At 42.9% G+C, this 19,427-nt stretch overlaps 2 protein-coding genes across 3 annotated transcripts in view; one reads left to right on the top strand and one right to left on the bottom strand.

Moving 5' to 3' along the window:
- The window catches only part of Cdc23 (cell division cycle 23), a 20,506-nt gene continuing 1,079 nt past the window's right edge, over positions 1 to 19,427 (top strand). The window contains exons 1-16 of one of the 2 annotated variants that reach the window (XM_034518319.2): positions 1 to 298; positions 383 to 455; positions 5,620 to 5,757; positions 8,373 to 8,415; positions 8,855 to 8,960; positions 9,058 to 9,190; positions 11,382 to 11,559; positions 11,640 to 11,737; positions 11,855 to 11,936; positions 14,776 to 14,929; positions 15,061 to 15,180; positions 15,438 to 15,513; positions 15,825 to 15,886; positions 16,885 to 16,963; positions 17,041 to 17,160; positions 17,385 to 17,693. In XM_034518319.2, the coding sequence (XP_034374210.1) occupies positions 138 to 298; positions 383 to 455; positions 5,620 to 5,757; positions 8,373 to 8,415; positions 8,855 to 8,960; positions 9,058 to 9,190; positions 11,382 to 11,559; positions 11,640 to 11,737; positions 11,855 to 11,936; positions 14,776 to 14,929; positions 15,061 to 15,180; positions 15,438 to 15,513; positions 15,825 to 15,886; positions 16,885 to 16,963; positions 17,041 to 17,160; positions 17,385 to 17,555 (1,794 nt within the window). In that variant the 5' untranslated portion in view covers positions 1 to 137 and the 3' untranslated portion in view covers positions 17,556 to 17,693. Of the gene's footprint in view, positions 299 to 382; positions 456 to 5,619; positions 5,758 to 8,372; positions 8,416 to 8,854; positions 8,961 to 9,057; positions 9,191 to 11,381; positions 11,560 to 11,639; positions 11,738 to 11,854; positions 11,937 to 14,775; positions 14,930 to 15,060; positions 15,181 to 15,437; positions 15,514 to 15,824; positions 15,887 to 16,884; positions 16,964 to 17,040; positions 17,161 to 17,384; positions 17,694 to 19,427 lie in introns of those variants that run through there. The other variant, XM_034518321.2, reaches the window with a different exon arrangement.
- The window catches only part of Kif20a (kinesin family member 20A), an 8,992-nt gene continuing 8,266 nt past the window's right edge, over positions 18,702 to 19,427 (bottom strand). The window contains exon 19 of the mRNA XM_034518318.2: positions 18,702 to 19,204. Coding sequence (XP_034374209.1) covers positions 18,893 to 19,204 — 312 coding nt within the window. The 3' untranslated portion in view covers positions 18,702 to 18,892. The remainder of the gene's footprint in view (positions 19,205 to 19,427) is intronic.

Consider the following 19,427-nt stretch of genomic DNA (forward strand, 5'->3'; position numbering starts at 1 on the left):
CGCCTTTTCGGAACATTACGAAGAAGATTTATGATTGGTTGTTCCGAGCAAGGGTAGACCAATAAGAGGCAGACTTTTTCGGTTCGGCGGAGCAAGTATTGTCGCCGCTGATTGGTTGGAGCTGCCGAGGGAGGAAAATGGCTGCGAATTCTTCGGTAGTCTCGGTGGCAGCGGCCACCACGGCGGTGCCGGGCGTGTCCAGTGTCGCGGATTTCTCAGACTTGCGGGAAATTAAAAAGCAGCTGCTGCTCATTGCGGGCCTCACTCGGGAGCGGGGCCTGCTGCATAGCAGCAAATGGTGAGAGGTCGGGGTCGGACGGGGCGGCGCTGGATCTCAGCCTCGGGGGCTCGCGTGGTTGATGCAGTTTGTGTGGTGTTCCAGGTCTGCGGAGTTGGCCTTCTCTCTGCCCGCCTTGCCTTTGTCCGAGCTGCAGCCGCTGCCGCCTCTTACAGAGGTAAGGGAGTCATTATAGTGATGTTCCCGCTAACCGAGGGATGCGGCCCAGGGTACTCAGCGCCCTGTCACTGGAGGGGAGCCAGCTGCTCAGTGGGAGTGATGGAGCAGAGACGCCAGCATTTGAACGGGGCCTCACAAGGGAGTTCCAGTGTGGGGGTTGTTTGTGCCTTGGAAGGTAAATATAGTCTCCGCTGTTACTGAAGCTGGAGAGAATTGGTAAGCAATTATTGCTTAAGATTTCAGCTTTGGTGGAGCTGAATGAATGGCTCAGTGGTTAAGAACACTTGTTTCTCTTCCAGAGGACCCCAGTTCTATTTGCAGCACTCTCAGGAGGTGTCTCAAAAGCACTTGTAACTTAAGCTCCAGGGCATCCCATACCCTTTTCTGATCTTTGCAGGTATCCACACATTATACCATACATGTGGTATACAGATATACATGCATACACATAAAAAAGAGATAATTTTTTAAAAGTTCATCCTTATGCTGGGGTGATGGTTCCATGGCTTGCATGTTATTAAAGCTCCATTTCTAGTACCCATGGGGGTTGGGGGTTTATGACCTGTAACACCAGCACCTGGGACAGGGGAAGCCAACACTGTCTTTTGACATCTTCCTCTGACTTGCTTCAGCAGGCACATGCACAATCTACATGAACACACACACATAATTAAAAATAAAAATAAATCTTTAAAAAATAAAAAAGAGGGCTGGAGAGGTGGCTCAGCAATGAGCAGCACTTACTGCTCTTCCAGAGGATCTGGGTCTGACTCCTAGCATCCACAGGGGCAGTTAACAATTGCCTGTAACAAAGTTCCGGGGGATCCAGTGCCTTCTGGCCTTGGAGGGCACCAGATATGCATGTGATATACAGACCTGTGTGGGCAAACCATTCATACACAGAAAATTAAGACAATAACAAACCCTTCAAGTCTTTTTAGGTTTTGTAGACAAGCTGGACAGTGTTAATAAGAAGCATATGAAAAGTTCTTGCAACAGAGTGAAATTATTGTTCTATACCATTGTTCTTCATTGCAAAATTATTAAGAGTATGGGTTTGGGCTGAGCTGTGTCATATGCCTTTAATCTCAGCACACTGATCTACAGAGTGAGTTCCAGGACAGCCATATAGAGAAACCCTGTCCTGAAAATTAAAAAAAAAAAAAAAAAAAAAAAAAAAAAACATGCTTTGAAGCTCAAGTTAATGACACAGAACAACTTAACCTCCTGGCTCACTATTTCCTTATCTGTGAAATGGGGATAATAGTATCTGTTTCATGTTGTAGAGAGAATTAAATGGGATGAAAGGTTTAAACGGCATTGAAATGTACCTGGGCTTGGTGGCACAGGAGCTGTAGGAGGCTGAGGCCAGAGGATGACAAGTCATGGCCTAAACCCAACCTTGTGCCGTTCTTGTGTGGCATGTATGAGGCCCTGAATTCAGCTCTCAGCACCTAAAAAGCAAATACAAAATAAAAAAGCTATGCCAGTCACACAGGATTCAGTAAAATTAGCCATTCTCATTAACAGTGGAAGATAAGAGTGCTTGTGACTTGCAAATGCATTTTCATCTGTATTTCAGGCTAGTATCATTTTTAGTTTCAACACTAATATCAGTGTTGGCAGGTGAACTTTTAAGTTGCAAGCCTTCTGCTGCTGGGTGTGGTGGCGCATGCCTGTCTGTAATCATAACACTGGGGATACTGAGGCAGGATTGCTGGTTTAAAGCCAGCCTATTAAGTAAGCATGCACTCCAAACCTCCAACCCCCTCCCAAAGGTGTGTGTGTGTGTGTGTGTGTGTGTGTGTGTATATATTTTTTTTTTGACTTTTTTTTTTTTCTTCTTTTGGCTTTTCAAACCAGTTTCTTTGTGTAACAGCCATGCCTGTCCTGGAACTTGATTTGTAGACCAGGCTGGCCTCGAACTCAGAAAACTACCTGCCCCTGCCTCCCCAGTGCTGGGATTAAAGGCATGTGCCACCACCCCTGGCTGTGCATATATTATTTTTACATGACTTTTTAAATCCCTGTGGTTTGCATTTGTCTTTTAGGCTGTAACTTCTCTGTACTGTCAGGGTGCCTCAGCACATTGACATTCTTAACTCTGTTGAGTGAGCAAGCAGGGAGCAGTAGCAAGCGAGCGCAGAGCACAGCGCCTGTCTGCTTTCCAGACTTCATGTCACACATCCAAGGAGAGAGGCTGACAACTTGGGTTGGTCTCCTGGACCGTGTGGAGGGAGAGAACTGACTCCTGGCCTTTACAGGCATGCCATGGCATGTATGTGCACACACACTAAATAAATGTAAAATGTGTAGTTTCTAAGAACTCATGTAATGCTTGGGTTTTATAGACATTATAGAACCCTGACCATTATTGAATTACTAGGAAGTGTTAGCTATTGGCAAGGTTAATAGCTTTCAGTTTGCTATGAGATGTATTGACTTAGTCTCTGCTGATCTGTTGAGTATTTTGTTTTTATTTTCTTCTCTAAGGACTGTCATGGAAGAAACCTTTAAAACTAATTTAGTCTTCATCTAAAGTTTAGAGTAAACATTAAAACTTTGGGTGTTTTTTTTGTTTGTTTTTGTTTTTTCCCCTTTTAGGTAGGTATTGCACCCAGGAACTGTGCTAAGCCAGCACTCTAACACTGAGTTATATTGACAGTTCTCTTTTTTATTTTCATTTTATGTGTGAGAGTGTGTCTGCATGCGTGTGTGTGCAGCACACACATGTTCCTGGTGCTTGTGGAAGCCAGCAGACATCAGAGACCCTGTGAGCTACCTCTTGGGTGCTGCAATCAGAGTCAGGTCCTCTACAGTCACAGCCAGTCCTCGTAACTGTTGAACTGTCTCTCCAGCCCCACCCTTTGTTTTGAGACAGGGTCTCACTGAGGGGCCCAGACAGGGCTTAAATTTGCTACTTCCTGCTTCATTAGGAACCTTGATTGAAAAAATGTTTCCATAAGATCTGACTGTAAGGCATTTTCTTAATTAGTGATTGATCAGAGAGGGCCCAGCCCATTGGGCTGCCTTGAGCTGATGGCCTTGGGTCCTATAAGGAAGCAGGCTGAGGAAGCCAGTCAGTAGCATCCTCCATGGTCTCTGCATCAGTTCCTGCCTCCAGGTTCCTGCCCTACTTGAGTTCCTGTCCTCACTGCTTTTGATGACAATATGGAACTATGAATGAAACAAACCCTTTCCTCTCCAAGTTGCTTTGGTCACGGTGTTTCAGCAGAGGAACAGTAACCCTAAGATTCCTGAACTTGCTATGTAGACCAGGCTGACCTTGAACTCACAGAAATCTGCCTGCCTCTGCCTCTTGAGTGGTGGGATTAAAGTTGTACACCATTATGCTCTGTAGTGATCTGAAGATGAAGGGAGTTGATTCTTTCCTTCTACCATGTGGATTCTGGGTATCAAGCTCAGGTTTCCAAGTGTGGTGACAGGCTCATTTACCTCCCCCACCCCGAGCCATCTTTCTGACTCCAAAGTAGAAATTCAAAGGCTATATAATCCAAGTAGTAAAACTGAGTTACAACGGTTTGTATATATGAAGAGTTATGGATGATTATATTTTATGTATGTATGTTGTCTTAGGGTTTCCATTGCTGTGAACAAACACCATGACGAAGGCAACTCTTATAAGGGACAGCATTTAATTGGGGCTGGCTTACAGATTCTGAGGTTTAGTCCAGTATCATCATGGCAGGAAGCATGGCAGCATCCAGGTAGACATGGTCCTAGAGAAGGAGCAGAGAGTTCTATATCTTGATCTGAGGGCAGTCAGGAGGAGACACCCACCCCTACAGTGACGCACTTCCTCCAACAAGGCCACACCTCCTAGTAGTGCCACTCTGAGCCAAGCACATTCAAACCACTACATATGTTTATATAGTTTTGCATAGTTTATTGGTAGTTTGCTGATCTCAGACTTAATACAGATTGGCCTTGGTCTTAACAGTCCTCCTTCCCCTGCCTACTGAGTGCTGAGATTAGAGGCACCACACCCTACCTGGATGAATTTCATCATAAGTCATGTGTAATCTTCTTTATTTACTTTTATTGTATATATACATGTGTGCACACATGACATTTCACATATGTTAAGATCAGAGGAGAGCCTAGAGGAGTTAATTCTCTCCATCTACTTCATGGGTCCTGAAAATTGACTCAGGTTTTCCGGCTTGGCTTGGTGGCAAGTGCTCTTACCTTCTGAGCCATCTTTCAACAAACTAGTGTGTAACCTGTGTGTGCCAGGCAGGGGTACTCACCGCTATAGTAATGAGCATGACTTTGTTTCCCTCTCCCTGCCTCTTCCCTTCTTCTCCTCTTGCCTTCCTTACTTCTCCCTTCTCTTTTGACACAGGGCCTCTTGTTGCCCAGGCTGGCCTCAAACAAATGCTGAGGAGAGCCTTGAGCTCATCCTCCTGCTTCTGCCAAGTATTGAAATTATTATTTGTTTTAATTTTTAAAGATTTATTTATTTATTATATATATATATGAGTACACCATTGCTCTCTTCAGACACTCCAGAAGAGGGCATTAGATCCCATTACAGATGGTTGTGAGCCACCATGTGGTTGCCAGGAATTGAACTCAGGACCTCTGGAAGAGCAGTCAAGAGGACCTGTCTCTTAGCTGCTGAACCATCTCTCGAGCCCCAAGTGTTGGAATTAATAGACATGCACTGGGGTTACGGATGTAGGGTCCTATATCTGGTTTCTGTGTGGGTGCTGGGTGTGCAAATTCAGTTCATTATGTGTGTGGCAGGCACTTTACTCACTGAACCATTTCCCAGACCCCAACCTTGGCTGTCCTGAGTCTCACTCCGTAGACTAGGGTAGACTAGGGTAGACTAGGTTTGGTTTGAATTCAGAGATCTGCCTACCTCTGCTTCTCAACTGCTGGGATCAAAGATGTGTGTCACCATGCCAGGCCCCATTTTTTATTTTGAAAAAACACTTTGGAAAAAAAGTTGTTTGCTATTACATGTGATATATTTATTTAAAGTACTGTATAAATTGTATAAATGCATATATTTATACATTTTAGGGAGGAGAAATAATCATTCTTTCCTGTATCTCAAAATTAATGAATATGCTTTCTCTAGGTTATCTTTGGCTGTTTGAGACCTAATCACTCACTTAACCTATTTCTTCCAGGAGGACGCGCAGGATGTGGACGCTTACACCCTGGCCAAGGCCTACTTTGATGTTAAAGAGTATGACCGGGCAGCACATTTCCTGCATGGCTGCAATAGCAAGAAAGCCTATTTTCTGTACATGTATTCCAGATACCTGGTGAGGTCCACTTAAGATGATGTTCTGCTTTTGGTGAAGCATCTATGTTTAGAATGAAGAGGAAATTTTTTAATTAAAAAGAAATTATATATATGGATGTTTTACCTGCATGTATGTGTGTGCATCATTGGTAGGCCTGGTACCAGCAGAGGGTTGAAGAGGGTGTTGGATCCCCTGAAACAGGAGTTTCAGATGGTTATGAGCTGCCATGTGGGAGCTAGGATTTGAACCTGGGTCATCTGGAGGAGCAGCCAGTGCTGTTGACCACTGAGCCATTTCTTCAGCCTTGAAGAAGTTTAGTTTTTACATAGATAGGCAACAAGTCACCAAGTGAATGTACTGAACATTTATATTGTAGTAATAAAAACAATGATGCCAGGCCTGGGGGCACACACCTTTAATTCTAACACTTGTAAGGCAGAGGCAGGTAGATTTTTGTGAGTTCAAGGCTAGTCTGGTCTATATAATGAATTTCTAGCCAGCTAGGGTGCCACAAAGACCCTGTCTCAATAGACAGACAGACAGAAGAAAGCTGCCAGAGCCAGCTGCCACTACCAGATAGCAATGGCACAAACCTTTAATCCCAGGACTTGAGAGGCAGATGCAGGTGAATCTTTGAGAATTCAAGTCCAGCATGGTCTACAGAGTAAGTTCTAGGACAGCCAGGGGTACACAGAGAAGCCCTGTCTCTAAAAACTAAAAACAGACCAGGACATATGTAGGTAGGATAATTACCAACAAGGTGACTCTGTTCTTTGGGTTCTGTGCTTTATGAGAATTGGTGAGGTGAGGTCTATAATTTCCATACTCTAGGTGCAGAGAGAGAGGATCCCAGCAAGTGTGAGGCTATCTTGGTCTACACAGTGACATAGTGAGTTCCAGTCTAGCTAGTGATAGAACCCTAACTCAAAATCAAAAGCCTGAAAGCAGGACATGGTGATACACACTTAGAATCCTAGTACTTGGGATCTTGAGGCAGGAGGAATAAGAATTTGAGACCATTTAGGCTACATAATATGGCCCTGTCTCAAAAAACTAAATAATATTAAGGACCCTCCCTAAAGAATAGAATTGAGTTGAGAGGCATCCGTTGATTTAAAGTTTTATGAACTCATTTATCACTTACTTATAGTATGTTTATTACTTTATTTCATGGCTGTTAGCATTTTTAATATAAAGAACAATGCAGCCTTTTGTGGCAGCACACACTTGTGATCCCAGCACTCTGAAGGCAGAGGTAGTTCAAACCCATGGTGATGGTAGTGAGAACCTATCTCAGATAAACCTAAGTAAATAAATAAATAATAAATAAATAAGTAAGTAAATAAATAAATAACAGCAGAGGCAAGTTAATAATCGTATTTATAATTGTTTGCTTCTTGTTTCGGATACTGCGCTGGAACCATTATCCTCCTGCCTCTCGGTCTCCAGAATGCCAGGCTTACAGGCATGCACTGCCTCATGTGGCCTTTCTTGTTTTTCAATATGTAGTCTGTGCATATAACAGAACTAATTTGTCGAGCTATGTTAGAAAACCAAGCAGCATTTGCTGAAGTTTGGTTCTTGGGGTGTTGGTCTCTTTGCCATGTGGATCCCTGAGAATAAACCTCTGGGCATCAGTCTTGGTGGTAAATTCCTTTACCTCCTGAGCTGTCTCTGGCTCCTTTTAATTTTTTTTTTTTAATTTATTTTATGTATATGAGTACACTGTAACTGTCTTCAGACACATACCAGAAGAGGGCATCAGATCACATTACAGATGATTGTGAGCCACTATGTGGTTGCTAGGAACTGAACTCAGGACCTCTGGAAGAAGAGTCAGTGTTCTTAACCGATGAGCCATCTTTCTAGCCCCTCCTTTTAAATTTTTATTCATTTGCTTATTATTTTTGTTTTTGAGACAGAGTTTCTATGTGTAGCTCTGGCTGTCTTAGAACTCACTGTGTAGACCAGGCTGGCCTAGAATTCATAGACATCTGCCTGCCTCTGCCTCCTGAGTGCTGAGATTAATTTGACTCCTTTTTTTTAAAAAACAAAACAAAGCACCATTCTTCATTTGGGATGTCTGCTGTTTCTTACCCATTTTTTGTTCTGGTTGCATAAACTGACAAGCAGAGTAAGCTGGTACAGTGATGATAGGCCGGCACTCCCACAGCTCAGCTGCAATATTCAGTCACAGTATCCGTGGCTGAGTTTTACCTGAAACAGACTTTTTTCTCCCCAAAAGTACTTTTACTAGATGTTGTAAAATGATTTGGTTTTTTTTCCCTCTTGCATTCTCTCCACACTTAATCAACAGGCATTCTGCTTCCAGTCAGAGCTGTCATGTCCTTCACATTTATTTCTTAGTAACAGTGAGAGCTCATGGGTTCTCATATGTTTACATGTCTGTAATTCATTACTATATTCCAGGTGTTTGGTGCTCAATTCATTCTATATTTATTCAGTGGGAACACCTGAATGAATGGCTGTTTCTACCGTAGATGTTATTTTGCTTAGACATTAGTCCCATAGATAGAATCAAGCTGCTGATTTTATAAGTCAGACAGTAACAACAAATCAAACAACACGAAAACCAAACCCTATTTGTTGATTTCTTTCTTTCCCTCTTACAGTCTGGAGAGAAGAAGAAAGATGACGAAACAGTTGACAGCCTAGGTATGATGTTTTTCCCCATCTAACCTTTTAGACAGAAAAGCGGGGCTGCATGCTTCGAGGCCATGGAGGCCATGCAGGAGCCATAAGTGGACTGCACAGCCTGTGTGGAACAGAGAGATCATGGCTGTCTCAGCTGCTGCTGTCATCTAGCTCTACCTGAGGGTTGCTGGTGGGAATTGGCCTGTGGGTTTGCTTGCCCCACTTCAATCATGCCTGCTTTCTGCAACCTAAGGTGGAAAATTCTGTTTTAGTTGAAGCTTCTGATTTGTAAACATTGATAACCTAGGACTGTACACCAGCCATCACCTAGAGTAAATGGATGTTGTGAATGAGTGGGCCGTCTACAGTTACTAGAGGTTGTAGGCATAGTTTTGGTTGATGATAACAGAAATGTGTGTGTGAGAGAGGATGAGAGTGAGCATCCTTTCCTCTCCCCTAGGACCCCTAGAAAAAGGACAAGTCAAAAATGAAGCTCTCAGGGAACTGAGAGTGGAACTTAGTAGGAAGCACCAAGCTCGGGGACTTGATGGATTCGGCCTTTACCTGTGAGTGTCACCAGGGCTGTGGAGGGAGCTTTCTACTGCATGCTTGTCCTTTTGAGTAGAGGAGACGTTCTCAGGCATTAACCTCCCTCTTTCCCAGGTATGGGGTGGTGCTGCGGAAACTGGACTTAGTGAAAGAGGCCATCGATGTGTTTGTGGAGGCTACTCATGTCTTGCCTTTGCACTGGGGAGCCTGGTTGGAGCTGTGTAACCTCATCACAGACAAAGAGATGGTAAGCCTGCATGAGCTTCAGGGAAGCCCTTGTAATCTGCGATCATCTGGTGGGGACAGAGTGTGCTACCACTGTAACCGCTGTTCATAGCTAGCTCTTTGCTCTTAGTATTTTTTTTTGGAATAGCCTGTAAAAGCTGACCTAGAACTCACTAGGTAACTTAGAGTTTATTTAACCTGGTGGTTCTGCCTCCATGAACCCTGGGAGTGTAGGTGTGTACTGTCATGCCTGGCTTTTTATTTGTTTGAGATAGAGGCTTTCCATGTAGACCTGGCTATCCTGAAACCCTATGTAGACCAGGCTGTTTCCCAAGCTCTGGGATTAAAGGTGTTTGCCACTCTACCTGCCCTGAAATCTATTTTATTGTCACTATCTGTGAGCTTTTGTCCTTCAGTTGTTGATCAAGCAACAACACACTTTCTTTTCTTGCTCCTAAAGAGCTAAAAGTGGGCCGGGCATGGTGGTGAATGCCTTTAATCCCAGCACCTGAGAGGCAGATCTCTATGGGTTCAAGGCTATTGTGATCTATATTTCGAATTCCAGGCCAGCCAGGGCTACATTTTGAGATCTTGTTTTAAATACAACAAAAACTGAAAGTGGATTTATTTTTCCCTTCCCCAACAGTTGTTTGTGCTGCCAAGTCAGTGTCTGAAAATGTATCTTTATTTGTATTCACCCTTATGTCAGACTTTCCTGACCTCAAAATATGCAAAAGCAAAGTTTTCATCTTGCATGTCAAAAAATCTCTCTTGCTTATGAGATGTTTTCTTTTTCCAACTTGATCATTATCACTATCAAGGTACCCTGAGTTCTCATGTTGGGGAGTGCGATTGGTATTGGTCATAGTAGCTATTAAATCTAGAAAGCTCCAGGAAAGTCTGTCCCCTTCTTATCCATGGTGAAGCAGTGCCATGTTACTTTTCTATAGGAATCTCCCCCTTGGTTGCCTAGCATCTCAGATCTGGATTACTTAACAGCAGATACTTCTCTCTAGCTTCTGCTTTACACTTTCCTTTCCAAGTCATTGTGCACACCATTTCCAAAATTACTTTTTTTAATTCTTAAAAAAAAGACTTTCTTGGTTTTATTTTGTGTATATGTTTGCCTGCATGAATGTATGTGCACAATATGTGTGCCTGGTGCCCAAGGAGGTCAGAAAAAGGTATCAGAGTCCCTAGAGCTACAGGCAGTTGTAAACCACCATGTGGGTGCTAGGGATTGAACCCAGGTCTGTTCACATGGGCACATTTTTTTTCTTTTCTCTGAGATAAATTCTCTTTGTGTAGCCCAGGCTGTTCTGGAAAACTCTGTAGACCATGCTGTATGTAGATCAGTATCTCCCAGAGATCCTTCTGCCTCAGCCTCCTAAGTGCCTGGGATTAAAGATGTGCTCTGTCACACCTACTCCCCTTTCCTTCCCTCCCTCTCCCCCTCTTTCTCCCTCTCCCTTTCTCCCTCCTCCCCTTTTTTTTTCTTCCTTCACCCCTCCTTCCCTTCCTTCCTTCTTTCCTTCTCTGTGTAGCTCTAGCTGCCCTTCAAATTTGTTATGTAGACCAGGCTGGCCTCAAACTCACAGAGATCTCCTGCCTCCACCTCCCATGCAGGAGAGTTAAAGGATGTGTGTACCTCCATACACAGCTTGTTTTCTTTTTTTAAGTTGGCCTCCCTCTCTGTGTAGACCAGACTGGCATCAAATTCATGGCAATCCTCCTGTCTCAGCCTCCTAAGTGCTGGCATTTAAGAAGGAGCCATCTTAAGTCACTTTGGTTGGCAGGCATCTGTGGCAGTTTCTTTTTGTGTCTTGCTCTCTGTGATGATAGGGTTGACTTTCTTTGTAAATAGCTTTCTGAGACCAAGCTCCTTTCCTGTGTTCACCGTCTTACGGTTACGCTTGCCTAGAAGGCTTTCTTTTTTCTCTTCTCTCTTCCTATTTAGATTCTAATTATTCTCAAGTTTTGTGTGGTTTTTTTCGTTTGTTTGTTTTGTGGTTTTTTTTTAAGTATCCCACTGGGCCATTTTCTCCTAATTATGCCTGTGAGTCAAACTTAAGTGGGATTATCTTGTATTTATTTGTAGGTGTTCTAATGAAGTTTTAGTGATGAATCCTTTTAGAAAGTAATGATTTTTCTTTGGTGTTCTTTTGGATGAAAGGCCAGATTATATTAAGTGTGTCCCTCTCTTCTGGTGCCAGCTGAAGTTCCTGTCTTTGCCCGACACCTGGATGAAAGAGTTCTTCTTGGCTCATATATACACAGAATTGCAGCTGATAGAGGAGGCCCTGCAGAAGTATCAGCATCTCATTGATGTGGGCTTTTCCAAGAGCTCATACATTGTTTCCCAAATTGCAGTTGCCTATCACAATATCAGAGGTGAGTTGGTAAGGACAGTGGATGCTGGCAGAGGCAGAGGTACAGTTAGTTGGGTTTTTGACTCTGCTTTCTTTCTGCAGATATCGACAAAGCCCTTTCTATTTTCAATGAGCTGAGGAAACAAGATCCTTACAGGATTGAAAATATGGACACATTCTCCAATCTTCTCTATGTCAGGGTAACTTGTTTCTCTTGATGAAACTCCTGTATTACATAATCATGTTTGCACTAGCTAAAGAAGCAGCAGCTTCAGGGCGCTTTCTCAGGCTCATGTGGTCTTCCTCTTTTCTCTCAGAGCATGAAATCTGAATTGAGTTACCTGGCGCATAACCTCTGTGAAATTGATAAGTACCGAGTAGAAACGTGCTGTGTGATTGGTGAGAATTAACTACTTTTATTTTTTCTTAAGCTCTATTTTTATTTTATTTTACGACAGTGTCTCCTTAGGTATGGTTCTAGACCTTGCTGTGTAGGTCAGGCTGGCCTCGAATGCACAGAGAGCATGTAGTTGCCTCCTGGATGTTGGGATTAAAGGCAAGACAGAGCTGCCAGACCTTGAGTTTTTTTTGTTTGTTTGTTTGTTTTGTTTTCTTTTGTTTTTTGTTTGTTTGTTTTTGTTTTGTTTTTGAGACAGTAACAATTACTGAACTAAGCACAACCATTTATATAGACTGGCCTAAAACCCATCTTGCTAGCCCTGTTTTTATGATTACTTTTATTATATGTGTTTGTGTGTGGGTATGCATGTATGCAGGTCTGAGAACAACTTGAAGAGATTCAGGTATCCAGCCTGGCAGCTAGTGCCTTTAACTTCTGAGCCTTCTTAGAGGTTTTTTTGTTTTGTTTTTTATTTGTTTGTTTTTTGTTTTTTTTCTCTTTCTAATTTTAAATTTTATTTACCTGTAAAGATGCTTTACTTCCATGGTACGCCTGATATCCATGGAGGCCAGAGGAGGGAAGGGTTGGCACCTTGGAGATCTGGTGGTTGTGAGCAGCCATGTGGGTGCTGGGAATTGAACCCAGGTCCTTTGAAACAGTAGCCTCTGCTCTGATCTGGTGAGCTATTATTACTCCAGACCTATCTTAGAGGGTCTTTGATGAGTGTCTCACCCTAGCAGATCCCTCTGTAGTTTTAGTTAACAGCAGTTGTAAGCCTCATGACATAGGTACTAGGTACTAAAAATCAAACTCGGGTCTCTTGTAAAATCAGTATACACTCCTAGCTGCTGAGGTACTTCTCTCTCTCTGTTTGGCTTGCTGTTTGTTTTGTTTTGAGACAGTTGTCTCAGCTTCATGTAGCCTCAGCTCAGAATGTAACCTGTAGAGGATGGCCTTGAACTACTGACTCTTCCGTCACTTCCTAAATGCCAGGATTATAAGCATGTGCTACCCCCACCCACCTTGTATTTCTGTTGCTTGAGGGAGAATCTTTCTAATATTTATTCACTGTGTAGCTAAGGATGACTTTGAATTTCTTAGTCTCCTGATTACCTCTCCAGTACTTAGATTGAGATTGCAGATGAATTCCTCTTTTTTTTTTTTTAAGCCAGGTTATCTACAGAGCCCTGGCTGTCTTGGGACTGACTATAGACCAGGCTGCCTAGAACTGTTAGACCTACTCTGCCTCCTGAGTACTGGTATTAAAGACATGTGAGACATGTGGCTGGCTATAATGGGAATAAAACCCTACTGCTTTCTTGTAGGTAAACATGAGTTTGAACTTAAATGATCAGATATAGAGTATAAACAGTGAATAAAGTTGTTTTTTTTTTTTTTTTTTTTTTTTTTTTTCCGTTTTCGAGACAGGGTTTCTCTGTGTAGCTCTGCCTGTCCTGGAACTCACTCTATAGACCAGGCTGGCCTTGAACTCAGAAATCTGCCTGCCTCTGCCTCCCAAGTGCTGGGATTAAAGGCGTGCACCACCACTGCCCAGCTTAGATAGCAAATTTCCTTTTTTTTTTCTTTTTTCCTTTCTTTCTCCTTCCTTCCTTCCCTCCCTCCCTCCCTCCTTCTCTTTCTTCCTCCCTTCTTTTCTTCCTTCCCTCCCTCCCTCATTTCCTTCCTTCCTTCCTTTCTGTCTCTATCTCTCTTTTTCTCTCTCTTTCTCTCTTTTTTTTTCTGGCTGCCTAGAACTTGCTACACAGACCTGCCTGCTGTTTCCTCTAAAATGCTGGGATTTAAGGCGTTCTCCACCCCTTTGGCCAGCATGCTTTTGAGACCATGAGTGTTGTAGCATCTAAAGTAATTGTTTTTCTTCTGGATTAGGTCCCATTGTTTGGTCTACCGTATTTTGCTTATTCATTTATGACTCAGTAAGACAGGTAGCTTTTAGACTTGGAATGTCTGGTACACACCCTAAATCATTGTCTTTTCACACACAGTAGTGTAGAGCTGCTGGGATTCATGGGGAGGAAACTCGGAGCTCCATCTCTGTAGTCCTTTTGAGAAACGCCTTTGAAGTCTAGGTTTAAAACAATATAGTTTAGAACCACTAATCTAAACAAAAATCAGGTTGGGTGTGGTGGCACATGCTTTTAATTCCAGCTCTTGGGAGGCAGAGGTAGGCTGATCTCTGTGAGTTGTCTATAAAATGAGTTTCAGGACAGCCAGGGCTATATAGACACACTGTCTTGAAAAACCAAAAAATAAAATCAAATCAACAAACAAAAATTATCAATCTAAAGCATGCTTAGAAAATTCTCATATTACAAAAATATATATAAATGCTATATCTAGCCAGATCATGGTGGCCTATGCCTTTAATCCCAGTACTTGGGAAGCAGAGGCAGGTGGATCTGTGTAAGTTTAAGGACAGCCAAGGCTATACAGTGAAACCCTGTCTCAAAAACCGAAACAAAAGAAAAAAACAAAAAAACCCAAGAAACTGTTATCTTCATGAAATAAAATAAACAAAAGGAACAGTTTTTAATTTTTTTGTTTATTTTTTAAATAGTTGTTTATTTTATGTTTATTAGTTTTTGCCTGTGTGAATATATGCATGTGCTGGTACAAGAAGAGGTCAGAAAAGCATGTTAGATCACCTGGCACTGGATACAGGGTTTGCCATTTGTCCTATTAGTGCTGGCAACTGAACCTGGATCCTTTGTAAGAGCAGCCAATATTAAAACCACTGAGCCATTCTCCAGCCCCTTTTAGAGTGAGTGTGTGTGTGTGTGTTACTAGGGATCATCTTGTTTTATTTTGTTTTTTAATCAGGCAATTACTATAGCTTACGCTCCCAGCATGAGAAAGCAGCTTTGTATTTCCAGAGAGCCCTAAAGTTGAATCCTCGGTACCTTGGGGCCTGGACACTGATGGGGCATGAGTACATGGAAATGAAAAACACATCGGCAGCTATTCAGGCTTACCGGTGAGCATCCAGTAGGGTGGGCAGGGGTGAGTGGCTCAGATCCCCGTGGTGGTGGGAGCTTCTTGTTAGTCTCTGTGTTGCTAGCTTTAATTCTTTTGCCATGTCACTGGTCTGTTTTGTCTGTTTCTTAGACATGCCATTGAGGTCAACAAGAGAGACTACAGAGCTTGGTATGGCCTTGGGCAGACCTATGAAATCCTGAAGATGCCATTTTATTGCCTTTATTATTATAGACGGGCCCACCAGCTTCGGTAAGTTGGCTACTGGACAATGTGGAAAGGGTTGATAGGATACCATCTCTCTCAGACCTAAAGGGTATGGTTTGGTCGTTTTTACTAGTGGGTTTATGGGATAATTATAAACATAAAGTAATTAAATGAGGCATTTTGTTGAAGAACAGTCCTTGTATAGATTTGGAATAGCATGGAAATAGTAGAGACTAATCTTTGAGTTGAAGACTTGAGGTATTAGTAAGTCTTTGCTCTGACAATGTTACTCTTTTTCATAGTCCCAATGATTCTCGTATGCTGGTTGCCTTAGGAGAATGTTATGAGAAACTCAATCAACTAGTGGAAGCCAAAAAGGTACCTGAAATTGCAGCCTAGAGTATGTGAGCAGAAATCAGCTGTTTAAAGGAGCATGGGTTGTATATTCTGTGGTTTTGTTGTTATTGTTTGTTTCTTTTCTATATTCTGATCTATATGTATGGCAAAGTGAATATTTTGTAGCTACATAGTATAAAAAGAAATGTAGGTTGAGACTATGGATGTCTGTATGTAGCCTGGAACTGTCACCATTAGGAAAAAGCTCACCTTCTGCAAGCCTGAATGTCTAGAAGGTGATGAATTGTTGCACATGAGCAGTAGGCTGAAGTGCCCTGTTTACTCTTTGACAGTGTTATTGGAGAGCATATGCTGTGGGAGATGTGGAGAAAATGGCTCTGGTGAAGCTGGCCAAGTGAGTGAATGCTCGGGATACTTAGGCGGGCTCTCCTGAGGCGGTGATCAATCATATAGAGCATGTGCATGGAGCGGGGTGTGGAGATGCTGGGTTGGTTGGCAGTTAAGCACCATTTGCTTTTCTTTTTTCTCCCCCATATCGTAGACAAACCCAGGATCTTACTTACCCATGCTAGATATGGAGTTATATTCTAGCCCTGGGCTCTTGCCTATAGAGAGTGCCACTTCACCTTGAGTTGGAGATAGATTTCCTAGTAGGCAAGAGATGAAAATGGATTGAAAAAGATAGGACTAGACTAGCAGCGTGGTTCAGTGGTTGAGGCCTTGCCTGTGTACATGGGAGGACTGCCCAGAAGTAGTCAGTCATTCGCTAAAGTTCTCATTCTCACAGGAAAAATTTGCAAGGGTAATGATCTGTTTGTCCAGTTTAAGTTAACTACTTTTTTATAAACATTTTTAAAATTGTGTGTGTGTGTGTGTGTGTGCATGTGTGGGAGTCAGTTCACTCCATCCACTCTGTGGGTCCTGGGAATTGAACACAGCTAATAGGCTTGTCTTCAAGTGCCTTTATCTGCTGATAAGGGCTGCCTCACCAGCCCTTAATTATTTTTGGTGGTGGTGGTCTTTTGGGTTTGTTTTGTTTTGAGACAAGGTGTTACTCTGTAGCTCTGGTTAAGACACCTGTCATTTTTTTTTTAAAATTGATTTTTGGGAATCTCACATCATGCAACCCAATCGCACTCACCACTCAGTCCTCCCATGTCTGTCCTCCCTCCTCATGACACCCCCACCAAAAAAAAAAAAAAAAAAAAAAAACAACCCAAAGTCTATTTTCTGTTATTCATATGCTCATTGGGGTCTAGTCAACTTGCAGTGGCCAGTCCTCTGCCAAGGAAAGCCATGTTTACCTCTCATTTCTGGTTTTAATTACATCTTTACTTTTTAATTTGACTTGCTTTGTGGCCTGACTTATTTAAAGCTCAATTTCTTTTGCAGGCTTCATGAACAGTTGACTGAGTCAGAGCAGGCTGCCCAGTGTTACATCAAATATATCCAAGATATCTATTCCTGTGGGGTATGTGTCAGAGCATGAGAGCCGTGTCACCGCGACGGGCTCTTGTCACCTCAGTGACGCCTGCTTTCCTTATCTAGGAAACAGTGGAGCACTTAGAGGAGAGCACGGCCTTCCGATACCTGGCCCAGTACTATTTTAAGTGCAAGCTGTGGGATGAAGCTTCAACTTGTGCCCAAAAGTGCTGTGCATTCAATGATGTGAGTATTAGATCTTAAAGGGTTTGCACTTTAGGTCTTTACCGTGGTGTGTAGGGAATCTTACTTTGACTTGTGGAAGTCATCTGTCGAATAGTACCTTTTAAAGGGGGGGGGGGGCGCAGAACTCCCTTTATTTGTAAGGAATGATCTGAACAGTATTTTAATAATTATTTTTTTGAGACTAGCACTGAATATATTTTGAAACAGCTGTGACTTTGTTTCAGACCCGGGAAGAAGGTAAGGCCTTGCTCCGCCAGATCCTACAGCTGAGGAACCAAGGGGAGACACCCACCTCTGACACGCCTGGTACCTTTTTCCTCCCTGCCTCACTGTCTGCAAACAACACTCCTACACGCAGAGTTTCTCCACTCAACCTGTCTTCAGTCACACCGTAGTTGACTACTCTCACGTCAGCACATTGCTAGACCAAGATTAAACCTTACCTCCAGTAAAGAACACCACATCTGTTCCCAAGGACCTAAGCTCTTCTCATTATCTAGACAGAAACAGCCTGAGGGACAGCCTATGGAACCACCTTCAGAGGCAGACAGAAGTATGGTGGGGGACAGATACCATCTTGTGCCAGCCAGCAGTGCTCTCTTCTATTCAGAATGGCGGGTCTTGGCCTTCCTAGTCTCTCCACTGCCTCTAAAGGTTCAGTGCTGCTGAGTGGGGTGGGCAAGGAAGGAGCAAAGGCTCTCATGCTTGTCCTCTACAAGCAGGGAGGTCAGCTTTGAACAGTGACTTTAAGACAGGGCTTTTCTGTGTAGCCCAGTCTGGGGCCTTTCTGCCTCACCTCCCTAATGATAGGATTCAGGCGTATGCCATGAGGCCTGGCTAGAATGGCCTTAGCGAGAGTCAGAGTTCTGATGTCAAAGGCTTAAATTAGGTTTAAATAGAGTGGAGCTCTTCACAGAAGATCCTGTGGAGAGCTCCACTCTATTTAAAAGCCTTCTAAAACCTTCCAAGTGAGAGTCTCAGTGAGCATCAACTGTGGCTCACATTGAGGGCCAGATGGCTACAGCATTAACTATAGATACCTGATGAAAGCACCACAAGGAGACAACTCTACGACGGTTGTGAAAGGACCTTTTTTACTGCAGATATTAAAGCCTATGCTGGCATCTTTTAGTAAAGGCTTGATAGAATTTTTTAAATCTTCAAAAGAATACTTGGTTTTTCAACCTTATCTACAAGGTTGAAGGAATCACCCTTGATGTCTGCTATGCGCTTGTGCAGCAGGTGCTATAGATCTTGTTTTGGATCTAGCCTTCCTCACGTTTCTTCCCCTTTAGTGGAAGGAACATTAGCGGTGGTGGTGCATGTCTTTAATCCCAGCATTTTGGAGACAGAGGCAGGTGGATGTTTTGACATAGCAACTTCCAGGCCAGACAGAGCTGTCCAAGCCCTTTGGATAGCTAGCACGGAACTTGCTTCCTAATATGCATTAGGCTGGTTCCCACTGCTGTCCAACAGGCCAGATGGTATTTATATCAATTTTCTGTCCCCCTTTTTATATTTTTCTAAATTTGGAATCTAAATAAAAGCATAAACAATGTCTTTATTTCATATAATATTTGTGCATAAAAAAAAACACAAGATTATATAGGTGATTATAATACAGTAATTCTGAATACAGTTCTGGGAATATGCTGAAGCTTACAAAGAGACTTATCAGCCGAGCAGCTGACCAACCTCAGGGCAACAACCATGCATCTTCATCCCCACAACTTTAGTATTTTTTGCTAAAGGGAGATTTGAGTAAAGGAGAGTGCCGTGAGCGCAGGATCCGTGCATAAGGGCCGCTGTCTGTTGAGCTTTGGCAGGTAGGTGTTCGGGGAAGTAAATTTCGCAGGAATGGTTTCTTTCCTGGGGGTTGATTTGGCTGCTGGTTTTCCTGGTTTGCTCCCAGCCGCTTTTTGGCAGAAGCTTGGCCTTGGAGCTTCAGCACAGTGTGGTACTGTTCAGCGATGCAGGTTGCCTTCTTCTGAAGGTCCAGTCTCACCAGCACCATGTTGTTCTGCAGCTCAGCCAGGGTCTGGTTCTAAGAACATAATTAAGAACAGAATTATTAGGTATCAAGTGCTATGTTTAGTCTGAAGCATACATTTTTATTAATCATTTTAAGACATTGGGCGTCAGGCATCGTTAGCAGTGAGAAATGCCATAGCTTAGTGTCCAGTGCCTGTTTAGCATATGGAAAGCCCCAGGCTTATGACATAGCTTTATTTTTTTCTGCTATTACATCTTTTTCTTCAGTTTCCCTC

This window comes from Arvicanthis niloticus, chromosome 14 (assembly GCF_011762505.2).
Source record: "Arvicanthis niloticus isolate mArvNil1 chromosome 14, mArvNil1.pat.X, whole genome shotgun sequence".
In the NCBI taxonomy this organism is placed as follows: domain Eukaryota; kingdom Metazoa; phylum Chordata; class Mammalia; order Rodentia; family Muridae; genus Arvicanthis; species Arvicanthis niloticus.